At 38.9% G+C, this 16,207-nt stretch overlaps 1 protein-coding gene across 1 annotated transcript in view; it reads right to left on the bottom strand.

The window, feature by feature from the left end:
- Nucleotides 1-16,207, bottom strand: part of INPP4B (inositol polyphosphate-4-phosphatase type II B) — a gene marked incomplete at its 5' end in the record, with an annotated part of 263,520 nt that overhangs the window by 24,943 nt on the left and 222,370 nt on the right. Inside the window, 2 exons of the mRNA XM_018563411.1 lie at nt 11,105-11,217; nt 15,097-15,194. Coding sequence (XP_018418913.1) covers nt 11,105-11,217; nt 15,097-15,194 — 211 coding nt within the window. The remainder of the gene's footprint in view (nt 1-11,104; nt 11,218-15,096; nt 15,195-16,207) is intronic.

The raw sequence follows: 16,207 nt of genomic DNA, 5'->3' as shown, positions 1-16,207 counted from the left end.
TAGGTGTCTGTGTAATATTTATTTGAATTTATATGAATTAATTCATTATAAATATTACCCACAAAAAAAAATAATTACCCAAACACCTACAGACAGATAATGATAAAGCCACTAAAAACTCCCTCCAGCACAACACCTATGCAATCATAATAATCCAAACATGATACATATTTTTTTTTTGCATTAAGAACGTAAACTTAACTTCACAGTGAATGTTCCCCCTTAATTATCTAATCTTTCAGGAAAAGGTTTCAGCTTCCCAGGTAAATTAGTATTGTACACTTCTACAGAAGTCAATTTAGTGCTATGAAATAAGTTAGAGGTTTGATTAAATTAGTTTTTGGCTCAATGATTAGGAGGTTAGTTTAAAGAAGACCTGCAAAATGAATGTTCTGCTTTTTTTGTAGCCTACTACCACCCCCCTTCCTCAACCCCAAATTGAAAATGAGGAGTTAGATCAAACATTGGTAGAAAAATGTGAATCACAGCATATACTATCTTGTTATAACATCGGTATTGTACTAGGAATACATACTAGAGTTGTTGTTTTTTTATAATGCAATCAAAGCTAACTTGAAAAAATCCCTTTTATGTAGTGAGTGCTGCCTTCTGTCAAGATATGTGACTCAGTGTACATAAGAGAGAAGTTGAAAAGTGCAACTTTCACGTGCTGACAATGGGTTAAGTGTTTCTTCCAACTGGTGCACCTCCTCTCTGTTAATTAGCCCACAAATGTTATAGTAGCAGGGAGAGCTCAGAGAGAGACACCCAGGCTACACTGGCTGGAGGCAGACAGAGACAGGAGAGTGTTTGACTACCTGTGGGACAAGGTCTGACTAAAGACTGTGATTATTTACGTATCTTGTTTTGTACTGGAAGCTGAATTAGCCGTTCCAGTAGGAAGTAGTGAGGGAAACTACTGTCAGCCTCCTAAGTTGGAGAAGGCCTGTTTATTTTGTGTTATTTTTTTCAGTTGCTGCTGGAAGCCGTTTTGTTTAAAAGGGGAAGCATACCTATTGATGGAAAGAGACATTTTTTGTTTGCGCTCAATAAAACAGCATTTACTTTAATTTCTTGACTACAATCCAGCAACTTACGTACAAGTGGTGTCATAAGTGGGACACGTTGTTGTACAGGCCATCAAGAAACAGACAGACAGCTGCCTCTGCTGCAGCCCTACAAGAGTGCAACAGGCTCCGGAGCCGTGACTGAAGCACAAAGAACTGACCATGCTATGTTGAAAAAGATTCTAGACCACATCATTACCCAAGGACCTCCTGACCCACCAGTAGGTAAGGTAAGCTGGATACGTGCAAGCAGTTGTTTACAGAAAATTACCCTAGATGAGAACCTGGAGACCTATCTGCTGGCGTTTGAATGAACAGCCACCCGTGAAGGCTGGCCTCCAGAGCAATGGGCTGAAATTATTGCTCCCTTACTCCTGGCAGAAGCACAAAAAGCCTTCTATGACCTGATAGAGCAGGCCTCTGCAGCTTACTCCAAACTAATCGTGGAGATTCTGGCCCGGCTGCATGTGTCAATAACAATAAGGGCCCAGCACTTTCATAATTGCAAGGTAAGAAAAAGGAAAAGCTCCCAGGTCCCAGATGTTCCACCTAATTCATCTGACCCAGAAGTGGCTCAGACCGGAGACCCAAAATCCTGCCCAACATATAGAAACCCTAGTTCTGATCATTATCTGAAAGAGCTCCTAAGTGGCCTCTTTTACAGTCCCCAATAATGTTAGAACAAGGGGAACTTGAGGGGGAGCAGGAAGATACTGGTATCCATAAGATTTTTCCCTTTACTCACCCTGACTTATATATCCCTAACCCAAAAAGAAGTAAAACAAGACGGGAACGCAGAGAGAGCAGGCTGAGATTTAATAGGGCCATAAATGAAGTCCTGTTAAATGAACTAGGAAAGGTGTGGCCACACAATATACTAAAGACAATATAGAGAGTGAACAAAAGGAACCTGACCCAGAGACAGCTAGTGAGGTTGATGGGAATGGTCAAATAATCCTGGATATTTCAGGTACTAGCTTTGGGTGAGACCAGGAAAATTATCCCCTGTTAAATCATCCCCTGTTGCAGGAGGCCAGGAGAAAAGTTGTAGAGGTTAATGGAGTACCTGTATAAGGGGTAACGGAAAGGGCCTATCTCTTAGTTTTTCCTCAAAAATTATCTCCTTTACAGAGTAACCTCTGATGAGGGGCACAAAATCGAGCAACTGGTCGTACCTTCTTCTTAAACCTGAAAAGTGCTGGATTTCTCCCACTCTCATTTTCTGGGGGGACACTTGGGGTGGAAAAAACCCCAAGAACGAGTGCTTACGAGGTTCTTTTAGTCTTGGATATACAAGGGAATTAAAAGTTATTGTGCTTCTTGCCAAGAATGCCAACTGGAATCTCCAAGACCGAAGTTGAGAGCCCTGCTCATACCTCTCCCCATAATTGATGTCCCTTTTCAGAGGATAGGCATAGACCTAGTGGGTCCCTTAGAGAAATCAGCTTGAGGTCACCAGTACATCCTAGTGATCCTTGACTATGCCACCAGGTACCCTAAAGTCATTCCACTTTGCAAGGCTAATGCAAAAAATATTGCTAAAGAGTTGGTTCAGGTATTCTTGCGGATGGGTATACCTAAAGGATATACTTACAGATCAGGGGACACCACTAGTTTCCCGTATTATGAAAGAGTTGTGTCAGCTATTTAACATACATACCCTGAGAATGTCAGTATACCACCCCCAGACAGATGGATTGGTTGAGAGATTTAAATCGTACTCTAAAAATTAAATGTTTAAAAGAGTGAGTCCGGTAAATTATAAGGTTAGTCAGCCAGATCACCTAGATCTGTGAAGGCTAGAAAAGCCTACACAGTCACGGTGGGTGACAAAAAGGCTGGTCCGCAGTCTCTGGGACCTTCGGTAACAATCTCTTCATAACTGACACCTGAGCAAGCAGAGGAGGCTAAAAGCTTGGCAGAACCCTGGAGATTACCCATGATATTATTACAGAACCATGGGTTATGAAAAGGGTAAAATCATACCGCATTCTAGAAGCAAAAGGGAAGCTGTAAGGGCGTGCGTGTGTTTAGGTTAGTAAATCACCCCCATGGTGTCTGTGTGCAGGTTCACAACCTAAGCCAGCACTACAGGAAGAGGCACTCAGCTGTAAAGGGAAGTTCTCCCCCAGCATGAGAAGAGATACGGATTTAAAAGGAAGAGCAGCAAAGAGAAGGGAAACAACCATGGATTACACTAAGGCACACATTACAGTATTGTTTTATGTTAAAAAATCTGAGGGTTTAATGTCACTTGAAGTTAAGAAAATGTTTGAGCTTGGAGTGATAAAGGAGTCTCACAGGGCTCAGGTAACTGGCATGATTAACATTGCAGTCTCTTTAACAGGGATAGGTCAGTATTCTGACTCCGATCGTTGTGATAGCGAAATATATCCCTTGCTGAGACCTCTATGCCTGGCCTGTATAAGCAGATATACTCACTGCGGACAATCCTCGTCAGATAGCTGAACTTGTCAATACCGATTCATTCAAAAGAGGTGTTTATTCTTAACATCAAGATTACAGCAGATGATAGGAACAGCAGTTAACGGTTATAGTATTGTGCGGTCAGAAAATGATGCCTTTCCTTCGTACTGTGCAGATCACATGTGTGTCCTTGTTACATGTGGCTTTCAACTGTGGCCATGACACAGGAAGTACTGCACACAGGAAGAAGGAAGGGGCGTACTCTAGGGGGAAATACATTGTCACATGAGGAATAATTACAGAAAAACATGTACATTACAACAAAAGGCCACTAGATGGCAGCATAGGATAACACATGAATTTAGCTATGAGAAAATAGTTAGGCAAATCACACTATATAAATTCTAACCTATATAACAATGCTAATATTAACTGAGGCTATGCATCTCATATTCTATGCCCCTATTGGGGCGGCACAGTCAGTGAAAACTCAGGTATTGCAAATGGTCTTAATGTATCTTTTAAAGGGTATTTCAGATGCTTGCAGCCAACTAGTATTTTAGTTTTCAGACAACCACTTTTTACACTTATTCTTTTACTCTTTAGGTTAGAAAAGTGCATAAATATCATTAGGAAATTTTATTATTTTGCTGAAATATGTTCTGATTTTTTTTTCTAACACATCCATCTCTTTTGTATATTTTTCTTTACCTTTCTCATCTATCACCTTTTAATTTTTTTTTTTTACAGTAGAGGAGATGTTTAATGTTGTGTAATATATTTACTTCTCTGTCTGACAAAATGTCCTCTTGCAAAGACAGAGTCCACAGCAATCTTATGCAGAACTAATGACAAGACAGCAGAGAATAATTCATCTAGGCACAATAGACTTTTCAAATCAGCAGACTAAAACTCAGTTAAGGAAAAATGGAGCGGTAGCTGTATAAAGAAACTACTGATTTGACAATTGATCAAGTCACAGACACTACACTAGAGGGACATGTACACAATGCTGGGATTAATGTACTTGCTAAAACAACTGGCAAAGTGTGAGACCCAGAATTGTCAATTTACCAAAATGCTTGGCAAACACAGGCCATATGTCACATATTTTAGAGGAACAGAATTAATTTGAACACACTGTACACAGCTTCAATAACATGCTGATAAATTCAATCTGGGCGTCATTTATCAAAGGTAACTAAAATGAAAAGTAAATTAACTGCCCATAGCAGCTAATCGCACCCCATCTGCCATTTTGCTAGTGCAGGAATTAGAGAGTCAGATTATTGTTATGAGCAACAGATAGTTTGAATAACTAAAGTGTGAAGTGAAATGGGAAATAGAAACTATTTTTATGTCGAATTTCCCTGAAAAGGATTTAATGTCTAATTTTACTTCACATCTATTAATGAGGCCTACACACATTTTCTTGCAGACATATTTGATTATAACCACTGGAAGATATTCATAAAACCTAGGGCAAGTTGAATCAAACAATTTATGTGCTTTTCACAAAACACAATATAGGTCATTATTTTCCTCACAAAATACTAAAAAGTAAAAAAAATAAAACCCACAAAATTGAGCACTATGGAAATGATATTTAGAAAAACAATATTTACAATAGAACAAGAATAAATACATTATTAGCCTACTCTAGTTCAATGGCCAAACCATTATTTAAAGTGGACCTGAACACAAAGGTTTATTAACATTTAGGAATGTTAATTGTGCCTAAGCAGTACCCTAAACACCAACCTTTTGCCTTGAATTTCACCTAAAAATAGTAGTGCAATTCCTGTGCCTACAGCTTTATACCTGTATAGCTTCAGTGTGAAATCGTCTAAGGCACTGTCCCTCTGATTGCTAGTCTAAAGAGATCTGGTGATGTCACTACTGTGGTGCTCACTGTCTTTCTTGCTCAAGAGCAAGCTGCAGTACAGGCATCCCCCTCCCTGCTTTTGCTTAATTCGTTTTGAAGAACTGTAATTTCTGCAATTCTCCTCCTGTTTCTAGATTATTGAACCCACCAGTCTTTAGATCAACAGTCAGAGACACAGTGCAGAACAAGACAAGTCAGTAATAGAGAACAGCTGCAGGGAGATGACCCTCTGCTTGCCTTTTTTTTTTAACTTAATATGTTTTTTTAAACAATGTAGAAGAAAGACCAAGGAGCACTTTACAATGAGACAGCAGTACTAGATAACTAAATAGTAAATGCATAGGTGCGATAGGTTATCTATTGAATATACATGTCCAGGTATTGAAGCCCTGGTCCCCCCCAGACATGTCCCAAGTCTGCTTGTCATTTTCAGGCACAGTTTTCACAGTACAGGCCCTCTGTAGCATACATTCGTAATTGTATTTTATGAAAATTTGGGGGATAAATTTATATTCATATAAATAAATATTGCATTGGTGTGGCTTCTCTTCCAGATCTCCTTCTAGACACCTTATAGAAACCCACTGTAAATACCAGCTGGAAGCTAGCCATATGCCTTGGAGCATACACCCTACATTTACTCATAAAATACTGTACAAATTATTAATATAAGCAGCAAATTCAGCAACACAAAACTAATTCATCAATAAAATAAGTAAAAAATGCCCAGGAATAAAAATAACAAAGGCACTATAATTCTGTAAAAATTATGTATTTAGTTTGGTGTTTCAATGCGGAAGAGATTAAAAATGGAGTTGATTTCTGTGTAGTAATGGTGAAAATTGCCTTTGTCCAGAATAACTTTTAGGTGGCCTACAGTTACTTGCAAACTTGTGGTGGGCAGAGCATCCTGAAAGTTGCAGTCCCAACAGCAGCTAGAGGGTCACAGGTAGATAAAACCTAGGCTAGCATGATTATAACTCAAACCTGCAATATAATGGAGCGATATATTTGCATGCGCATGTAACGTTACATAGGTATACATTTCCACCAGGACAAGGTAAAGGGGAATTGTGTATGGAACTTTTTTTATGTTTTATAAAGGTGAGAAGAGTTAGATCCTCTGTCACAGCAATCAAAATCACTCCTGTTTTAGGTAAAATGTATAAATTGGCCAATAGGAATGTGTGGGGGGTGGGATGCAGGTCGGCGCTGGCACCTCATGATGCCATCACTTCATGCCTATGAGCAAGTTTAAGTATTCTTAAAGTGAAGAGTCTTGAATATGAAGTGAAAAAGTCACTTATCTTCTGAAACAATGCATCTGTCACTAGCTATATTTTGTGTACACTAGTTGTGGAAAACATTGGTACACTTCAATGCAAATCACAAATGTGATTTGACAATCTGAATTACATACATTTTCAATAGGCAAAATCATCTCATTTTGAGCATTAAGACCACTTTAGCATTTCACCTGCCAGAAGCAGGCGGCATGGTATAACTAGTTATGTGTCGCAGTGTGTCTGTTTTATTTCAGGACTGTGGACGAACAGAAAACAAATCATAATTTAAACTAAAAAAAATCCAACTAGCAATCTCCAATGGGAGCATATTAGCAGGGAGTAATTAAAAACAATGACATTTTAATCATTTATTATTTGTAAATTATTAAGTCTGTGCTTTAAACTTTATAAACTGTAAATTAACAGTTTCCTTTATTGTTAATTCCTGCTGGGAGCTCTATCCCTGGGAGAGGTATATCAGCAGCATTTGATTAGAAAAACTATGTTTTAAAATTTTGCATCTGTAATATATTTTATTAAGGTGCTTTAATTTGTACATTTACCTGTTACACCCAGCTGGGAACCTGATCCTTGGCCATGTTATGCAATTAGGAGCAAAAGGTGCAAGGAATTCTGGGGAGGTGACACCAGATTACATTATACAAGGGACTACTTCACTTACCATTGTATCATGAACAGAAGTTGTAACTCTCCCCAATTATATTTAATACTAAAAACAGTTTTGACTGACATTTTGGATGGATTTCCACTCTAACATTGACTTTTAATACTTATGCATATAGAAATGACGTGACTGAGCTTACATAGTTACATAGTATTTGAGGTTGAAAAAAGACACGGGTCCATCAAGTCCAACCTATAGCGTGTATGCATGTGAATCTACATGTGTATGAGTGTGGATGAGTCCATGTGTTATCTTCTTCTTAAGTGTACCTGTACCCCTGTATGTTGCGGTCTCTGAGGAAATCGTCCAAATGCTTTTTGAACGATTCAACACTCTTTGCTATTTTGGCTATTAAGACTATCATTCTAACCTACAGAATATATTAATTTATTAAACCAAATGACTAGTAAAAATCTGAAATACAACTATTCTAATGTAACAGTGGTGCTCGGTCCTTGTACTTATCAGTTTTGAATGAAAAAATAAATAAATGAAAAAATGGCCCCTATTATGTATGCTATGTTAATGTTTTGCAAATTATTGATGTAAAACAATGTTTCCAGGTCATTACAGCGGTCACCGCAGTCAATTTATAAGAGATTGTTTTATAGTCCATTCTTGAAAATTGCAATTAGAATCATTTCAGCATTCCTTAATGTGGCAACAAATCTAACTGCAATTAACAAAATGTTATGCCTCAGTGCCAGAACATATTAAACAAATCTCTATTCCCATGACAGTTTAAGGACTACCTGGGCACAGCATTTACTGTGCTTACTATGAAGTGCACTTTACTTCTGGTGTCTTCTCAGTGTACAAAGGTTACTCATAATTACCCAGAAAAGAGCATTTCAGTAAACAAAACAACACCTGTGTATTGTATAAAAGATATTAGATGTCAAATGTCCATTACAAGTAATTTGTGCCAAGACTGAAAAATTCAGATGGCCACCTCGAAGCTAAGTCTGTAAGAGTCTAATTCAAATCACCACTATATTGGTGTTCGGTTATTGCCTAAAATGGAAATTTTTAGCTGTCAGTCTGCTGCTCTCCATGTAAATGCAGACATTTGTGTTACCACAGGTCATGTATATATATGCCCTTGAAGTGGAGCTGCAGGCAAAAATCAGGACAGTTAAACACCCTTCCACCCTCTACAATCATGGTAACTGTACATACCCATTTGATAAGTGATTATAGATAAAAATGGCTTTCTTAAATAGGGTATACATGGGCAGATTTTCGCACGAATGTTCGTACGAAAATTCCAGTCAGAATATTTGATAACATCAGAGGCGTGGAAATTGTCATTCGAAATTTTGTTTGAGTGTTGTTTTTAATATTTGATTTTGGAATGAATGGAGTATTCTGAGCGAAAACCATGTTCGCTGTTAGAATTTCGTTCGATCGAGAAACATTTTCCAATATGCTCCTTCAAATGTTTTCATCACTGTGGTCGAAATTGATCATCAATTTCACCACATCAACGGTTAGAAAGTTGAGCGAATGTTCCGAAATCAATGTTGTTCCTTCAAAATTCTAACCGTGTAGACTTTAGACACCTCTTCTCTTCCTGCCTGTAACTGAACAATAAAGGGGCAGCAGCACACCGATGAAGTCATTCCCTCTGCTCTCCCCTCCTGTATGTTCAGTGTTCGGCAGTGAAAACTGTGCAATACAATAGAGCCCTGATTAATGCTTCGTCCCTCCCTCTCCTAGTCTAACTGATGCTGTGCGGTGTAATACAGAAGTTATACAATAAGGCAGTTCAGGTAAAAAGTCTACTGGAGAATACATGTATTTTTTCAAATTAACTAGCTTGGAGATCACCTTAAAAAAACTTGGCCACTTTAGGAATATTAAAAGCTGATGGCAGGTATGAAGTGTAAGTACCCAGATGCTCCTGCATATATCTACAGTATTTCAATATCTTCTGCTTTGCCTGAATGCATCATAGAGTTTATACTTGCCCACTCCCTCTCTCCTTCTTTTACACTTTTATATTGACCAGTGAGGTAGCCTGCAGTAGTGATTCCCCAATAGGAATGTGTGCGTGGGGGGGTTGGTGGTTTCCAGGAAGGTGCTGCCATCTCATGATGCCATCACGTCATGACTGTCAGCAATTTTAAGTATTAGTAAAGTGAAAAGCCTTGGATATGAAATGAAATGGTCACTTATCTTCTGTAACATTGCATCTAATGTCATATTTCCAGTACATGTGTTGTGCAAAAGGTTGGCACAATTCAATGCAATCACAAATATTAATTTACCCCTGCCTTTGCCTGTGTTAGATTTGTGACTTAAGGGGACATGCAAGCCCTTCTTTTGTGTACCTCCCCAAGCTGCAAAACCCATATGTCCATTCCTGGCCTTGAAGGACCCTTTGCTGCACAGGTACATAAACGTGCTTGGTTTACACCACACTTAAACTAGTATCGAATGCTTAAAACGTTTTTCAATAATGAAGCCAGATCAAACAAACATACATTGCTGTTCCTTCTCCCTAACAATGAAACATATAGCTATGTAATGATCAGGGCTTGAAAAATCTTAGGGTGTCTCACCAGTCAGCATGACCGGACTATAGCCTTGCAATTTATGTTAGCATTTTTTGGGGACAGATAGAACTTTCTTTTGGTGGTATATAATCATCACTGGGGCGGGGGGTTAATTTTTTACTATATAATGAAAAAAGTACCGTAAATTTCGAAAAAAAATGTTTTCCCTACGTTATGTTAAAAGACATTTATTCTTACCCATATTTTTGGTAAAATATAAGAGACGGGGTCACATCAGGTAAATAGACACCAAACATGTCAAGCCTTAAAATTGCACGCGCCCGCAAAATCGCAAAAAAATGACCACACCAAAAATTGGCCATAGGCGACGCTTTAAACGCTTTTACTCATCATCAGTTTAGTGTTATCAGTGATTAATGGCACTGAAATTATTGCTCTCACTCCGACGTTCACGGTCATATGTAACGTGTGCAGCACAATAGGCGTAATCGTCGTTTTCCCACTTGGCGCACCCGACGCATGTTTGTATGTGTATGTGGGGGGAGGGGGACTTAAAAAAAAGTGTTTTTTTTAAATTTATTTTTCATAAAAAATGTGTCAGTCATTTATGAACAGAACCTGAAAACTAGCTCAGTCATGAAGGGGTTAATTGTTTTATTACTTAACTTTATTGCTATCACACAGGGGGATAAGAAGCTCCCTATGTGATAGCCAATTTACATGACAGGTACTCTTTATGGAGACATCAGGGGTCTCCAAGACCCCTAATGTCACCTACGGACCCCAGAGATGCTGATGAAGCAGAGATCTGCTCCCCAGCTTCTGTAGCTGGGAATGATAGCTGAATGCGGAAGTGATGTAATATATATCACTTCCTGCATTCGGGGACTGGAGAGAAGCTCAGGTGGAGTTCGTGTACCAATCTCCCTTTGATCTCCTGTCACAGAGCAGCCGTGCCGGTCCAGGCCGCACCGGGCACAGCGGATCTCGGGACTGGCAACGGCAATGACAGCAGCCGGGGGAGGGGGTAAAACTGTATCTAATACAAGTGATCGGGCGTCTCTAGAGAAGCCCAATCACATGAATGTAAACTGCCATCCAAGAAGCTCCCGGCCGGCCGTTTAATTACAACGGCCGACCGGAAGACTACTCGCTTGGCTCTGGCATCCTCTCGTCACAGACGAGAGGACAAGTGGATTTTTCAAACCCTGGTGATGATCTATAATAGGACTTACAGTAGCTGCCAGCCACATGATTTCTACATTCTTCCTTTTTTTGGCATGAGTGTTTTGGTGAAGATTCTCCAGGAGTTCTTTTAGGTCACTTTGATCATTGAATAACTGCGGACCTAAAAGAAAGCAAACAGACATTATTTTCCACCTTTTCAACTTCTGTGTAAATACGCACAAGCTAACTGAAGCTGTATAAAACATAAACCACAAAAAACAGTAAGCAAACTCATAATACATATAAACTTCTGTCTAGAAAATGTAAACGAAACTGTTGGCTGCCAATTTGGCATTACAGAATTGGCTATACTGCTGTTTGATATGCAGCATTATCGATGATAAAGGCAACAAGCATGGAGTTATTATTCACCTGCAAAGCATTAAAATGTATATTGTAGCCTGCATTCAGAAAAATATACTGTGTACTTCTATAATTATTATACCTTAATGTAGGCCTATTTGCTCCAATTTTCACATGTAACAATGCAAGAGTGATAACCAGATGCGGAGTTTGTTTGGTCACATGAACATCACATTCAACTCTGAGAGGAAATAATGGTAATGTGGAGTACAAGTTCACTGATTGGTTCTCTTGGTGCACAGTCAAAGAGGGTTCAGCTTGCAAGGAAGCCGTCAGTTCCTCATAGCGCATAATCAAACACAACTCAGCAACCCATTCCTGCACGGTCGGGGTGACCACCATGTTCCAGTGGCGGGGTACAATGTTACGTGCCGCCGCCAGGAAGAAACGGAGCAGGTCCTTCTTAACTGAAGCCAGGGAGGCAGGCAGAATCGAGAGGAGGGCTATTTTAGGGGACGGTGTTAGGTCGGTTCCCATGACCCGGTTGTAGATGTGGAAGACCTGCGTCCAGAGGGGTGCCAGTAAGGGGTAGCTCCACCAGATATGTAGGAGGGTTCCCTGCGCGCCCAGACACCTCCAACAGGAGGGGGATCTATCAGGGAATATTCTATGTAAGAGGGTCGGGCAGTGATATCAGCGGGTCAAGATTTTATTGCCCTTTTCCTGGTCTGAGCTAGCCACTGAGAGTTTATGGGTGACCACGCACGCTGTTCGGATTTCCTCATTGGTAAGTATGACATCTAGGTCTGATTCCCATCTTGCCATGAACAGAATCTCATTGCAAGTAGTTGGCGGTACAGTAGGGAGATAACATGAGTGGGTGGATCTTCCTGACAACAGAGTGATTCAAACCAAATAAGGGGGTTTTGCAGGGTGTTACTATCTATAACTCTCTATCTATCTGCTGACTGTAACTAACTATACTAGAACCCTCTCTATCTCCTACAGCACACTACATGGGGCCGCGGTGTCAGCAGCCTTATATAGTGTGCTGCAGGGACTTAGCTGTGAGACATGATTGGGCAGAGTCATCGTGACTCTGCCCAATCATGGCTCTACATTTGTACTGAGCCCTGATTGGCACAGTCTTGCACCTGACCTGCGGTCAGGTGCAGGACTGTACAATTACCGTATTCGGACGGCGCAGTGCATTGTGGGATGTGCCGGGGTCGAACAGACCGCGGACATCCCATAATGTTCGGCGAACGCTAGAACATGCAGCCCATCCTTATTCAGCACCCCCCTTCACAGCTAGCTGACATGTTCCTTCTTGCAACCTTCACATTTCATTAATTTTAAGATGTTCAAATAATTACATAGTTTTATTTTATATTATTGTGATTGTATCAACTCACTTGCAAGTATACTTTATGATGTATGGTTTAGAACATGCCTTTCCAGGCAGCCAAAGAGCTGATATACAAACTTTGTCATCAAGGCTCCATCACAGTTGTCTGAACATGTAATTTGTCCTGATCGTATCTTATGTATCTTTCACATAATGTTGAATACCAATAACCTAATTTCATATACAAAGGCCCTAGAAATAAAATAAATGCCTAAAAGAAGGGCATTTCTTTTAGCTCAAATCAACCAATCAGATTCACACTTTAATACCATACTGTGCTAGAAACACAAAAGAAAAGAGGCTTGTTGGCATTGCCAAGAGCTTGTATATATTATGTCCTCAGTTCACTGGTGTACATTTTAGGAGGTTAGAACCATCACATGCACAGCAGTATGTTCACGCATATTAACCCCTTCGTGACGGGAGACGTACACTGTACGTCCAGCCACAAAGGGACCAAATGTGTACGTGACGAGTTATTTGCTGCACTAGAAGGCTGCTAACCGCTGAGAATCAGCGGTTACCTTTCAGTAATAGATGTCTAACTATCTAGAGATCCATTACTGAAAGGGTTAACCTTTTTCAGACACCCGATACCTTAATATCGGGTGTCTGAGAGTCACAGCAAAGCAGACACACATGTCGGCTTTTGCCGGCATTCTGACAGCTCGTATAGATCGAGAGATATCTCTCTCAAGCTATACTGGCTTTTTTTTTTTTATCTTTTGACTTTCAAGAATAGATACAAAATGTTATGTATTAGACACATAATGTATCTATTCTTGAAAGTAGAATGTTTAAGTTTTCTGAAACATTCACTGACAGCTGAATCCTGAACTGCTGCAGGATCAGTGTCACTAACTTATTATCGGCTGTTCTGAAGTTTGAAGCAGCCTGATAATAAAAAAAATGTATTAATTTATCAAGCAGTAATAGTGAGATTAATTCACAATGACTGCCTGATATAATTAAATAAATAAAATTTGTCAGTATAAAAAAAGTGAAAAGTGTAAATAAATTAAAAAAAATAGTGAAAAGTGTAAAAAAATTAAAAATAAGGGACAAATAAATGAATGTATGTATTGCATTTTTTTTTAGCTGTGCTGGTTTTGTTAAAAAAAAATACTACAAATCAAAACTGGGAAAAAAAGTTTTTTTTTACGTTTTTTCCTCTTTTTTTAATTTGTATTTGTCCTAAGTGAGGCGTTAGACACACATATGTGATATAAATATATAGCCCTATCTGTCCTCTAAAAAACAATATATAATATGTGTGGGTGCACTTTGTAAGAAAGTATATTACTGACGTGGAAGAATCACACAGCAAAAATTTCAAAAGTGTGTCAGTCATTTACGAACAGAAACCAAAAACAAGCTCAGTCATGAAGGGGTTAAAGCTTTATAGATGACACAGAAAGCGATAACTGACTTTCCATATTCATATTAAACAGATGATTTGAATGTAGAAAACTCTCACTATATAAAGGAATTACTTTTTTTTTTAAACTTGAAACTTTGTTAAACTTTGCTAACAAGGTTTTACAAAGTCATCGTCTCTTTGCAAAGTGAAAGGCAGCAGTTCTAAACTGGTGGAAAAGCTCCAGCTGCTATTTGTACAAATCTCTGCTTTGGTTTCTTACCCTCCACAATCTTTCATTTGCAACCCAGTGCAAATGGATTCATGATGAGACACTTATTTAAAGGAAATATTTTGGTTCTTTAGAAGTTTGCATGCTCTCACTGTGATAAAGAGCCACTTATGATGAAACCTTTAGAACTTACGTAGGCATTAATAAAATATTAAAAAGTATCTGCACTAGATAGCAGCAATTCAGGCCACCACTTTTAGATATTTTAACGACAGATGCCTAAAAGATTTTTCACAGATAGCAAGGAAATAGAAACATAGGATGCATTGCATTTAGCCGGTTCCAAATCAGAACATCTGCAATCAACGCTCAATGCAAAGCCAAGTAAAATTGTGGCTAGAAGGGAAACCAGATTGCATGTTAATAGTCAGATTACTTCCACTGGGAACAAACAGTACTACTTTCTTTTGGCTGGAAGACCAGTCCACATGCTTGTCCCAGGTGTATTTTACAGCAGGACAAGTTTTCCCACCCTGTAAGACACTTCTATAGAACTGAATGTGTTTGAAGATGGTGGGGAGGGGCTGAGAGAAAAAGAAAGCAAACATCTGATTGGTTAGTTTGAACAAAACAGACATTCATTTTCTGAAGCAATCTAGATTGCAGTGTACATGGATAAACTGATTCCTTTCATACTTACAGTCTGGAGAGGTTTTATCTGTGCACAGCCTGTAATACTCTTCCAAATGTTCAACATTCTCTTGGTTAATACTTTCTTGCAAAGAGGTGTCACCAAACCTGCAACATGTAAATTCTTTTAAAACAAGTCGGATATCGACTTGAAAAATCCAAACAAACAACACAAGTCCTGGAAGTGATTAGCCGTGGCAAATTAACCTAATCATGCTTTTATATAAGTGTGCTGTGTGCATGTCTTCTTTGCTTTAAAAAGGAACAGCAAGCTAACATCTATCAAGCAAAAGATTTATTTGCCAAATCAATTTCTTCCTATATTTACAATGAGCTCAGATTAGGTTATCCTGTTTTTAGAGAACAATACACAACACAATGCTAGTTCATTTACCTGCCTGGTAGTTCACTACCTGAAAGACATTTGATAAGTAAATGTCATCAAAGGGCAATGCTGTTCACAAGTATAAGAGAGTGGTTGGAGATGTGAGCATTAATCCAGTCATTAAATGATTGTTTAATGATTGCATACACTGCTGCTAATTTTGCCTTGCAGAAAATGTGCAGGAAACCCTGGCTCAGATCTTACCATGGGAAAACAACAGCAAATAGCTGACATAAACCGCGTTATTTCAAAGAGAAATAAATTAGCCACATTGGGTGGTACGAAGTGGGTTAGTGCAGGCTTATTAATAGAGAACCAATCACTAGTTTGCTAACTTGAAGAGTGTGAAACAAATAGTGTATAATTACATAGCCTTATTCTACCCCTTGCTCTACATAAGAGGATGGAGAAATAATGGATGTACAAATACAAAAATAAGTCTGGACATGGCATTCAAGCCAACTCTCCCAAATGGGCCTCATTTGAACATAGAGGCATAGGACTGGACTGCCTGTTTACCTAGCCAGAATGTTCTTTGTATAATTGCACAGTATACTAGGTACCATGATGTATACTGTGCAATTATGCTTTACTACAACAAACAACAATGTATAAACCGCTAGATCTATCAACTCAGTGCAAAGCTTATGAAATTTAAAAGTGTGGAACATGCAATTGTTATTTGCATACATTGTCTTAAATATACTCAATGTTTACTCAATGTTGTTCTATATAT

The sequence above is a fragment of the Nanorana parkeri genome, unplaced genomic scaffold, assembly GCF_000935625.1.
Source record: "Nanorana parkeri isolate BGI_ZX_2015 unplaced genomic scaffold, ASM93562v1 scaffold662, whole genome shotgun sequence".
Lineage (NCBI taxonomy): Eukaryota > Metazoa > Chordata > Amphibia > Anura > Dicroglossidae > Nanorana > Nanorana parkeri.
This window is presented reverse-complemented; position numbering and strand designations above follow the sequence as displayed.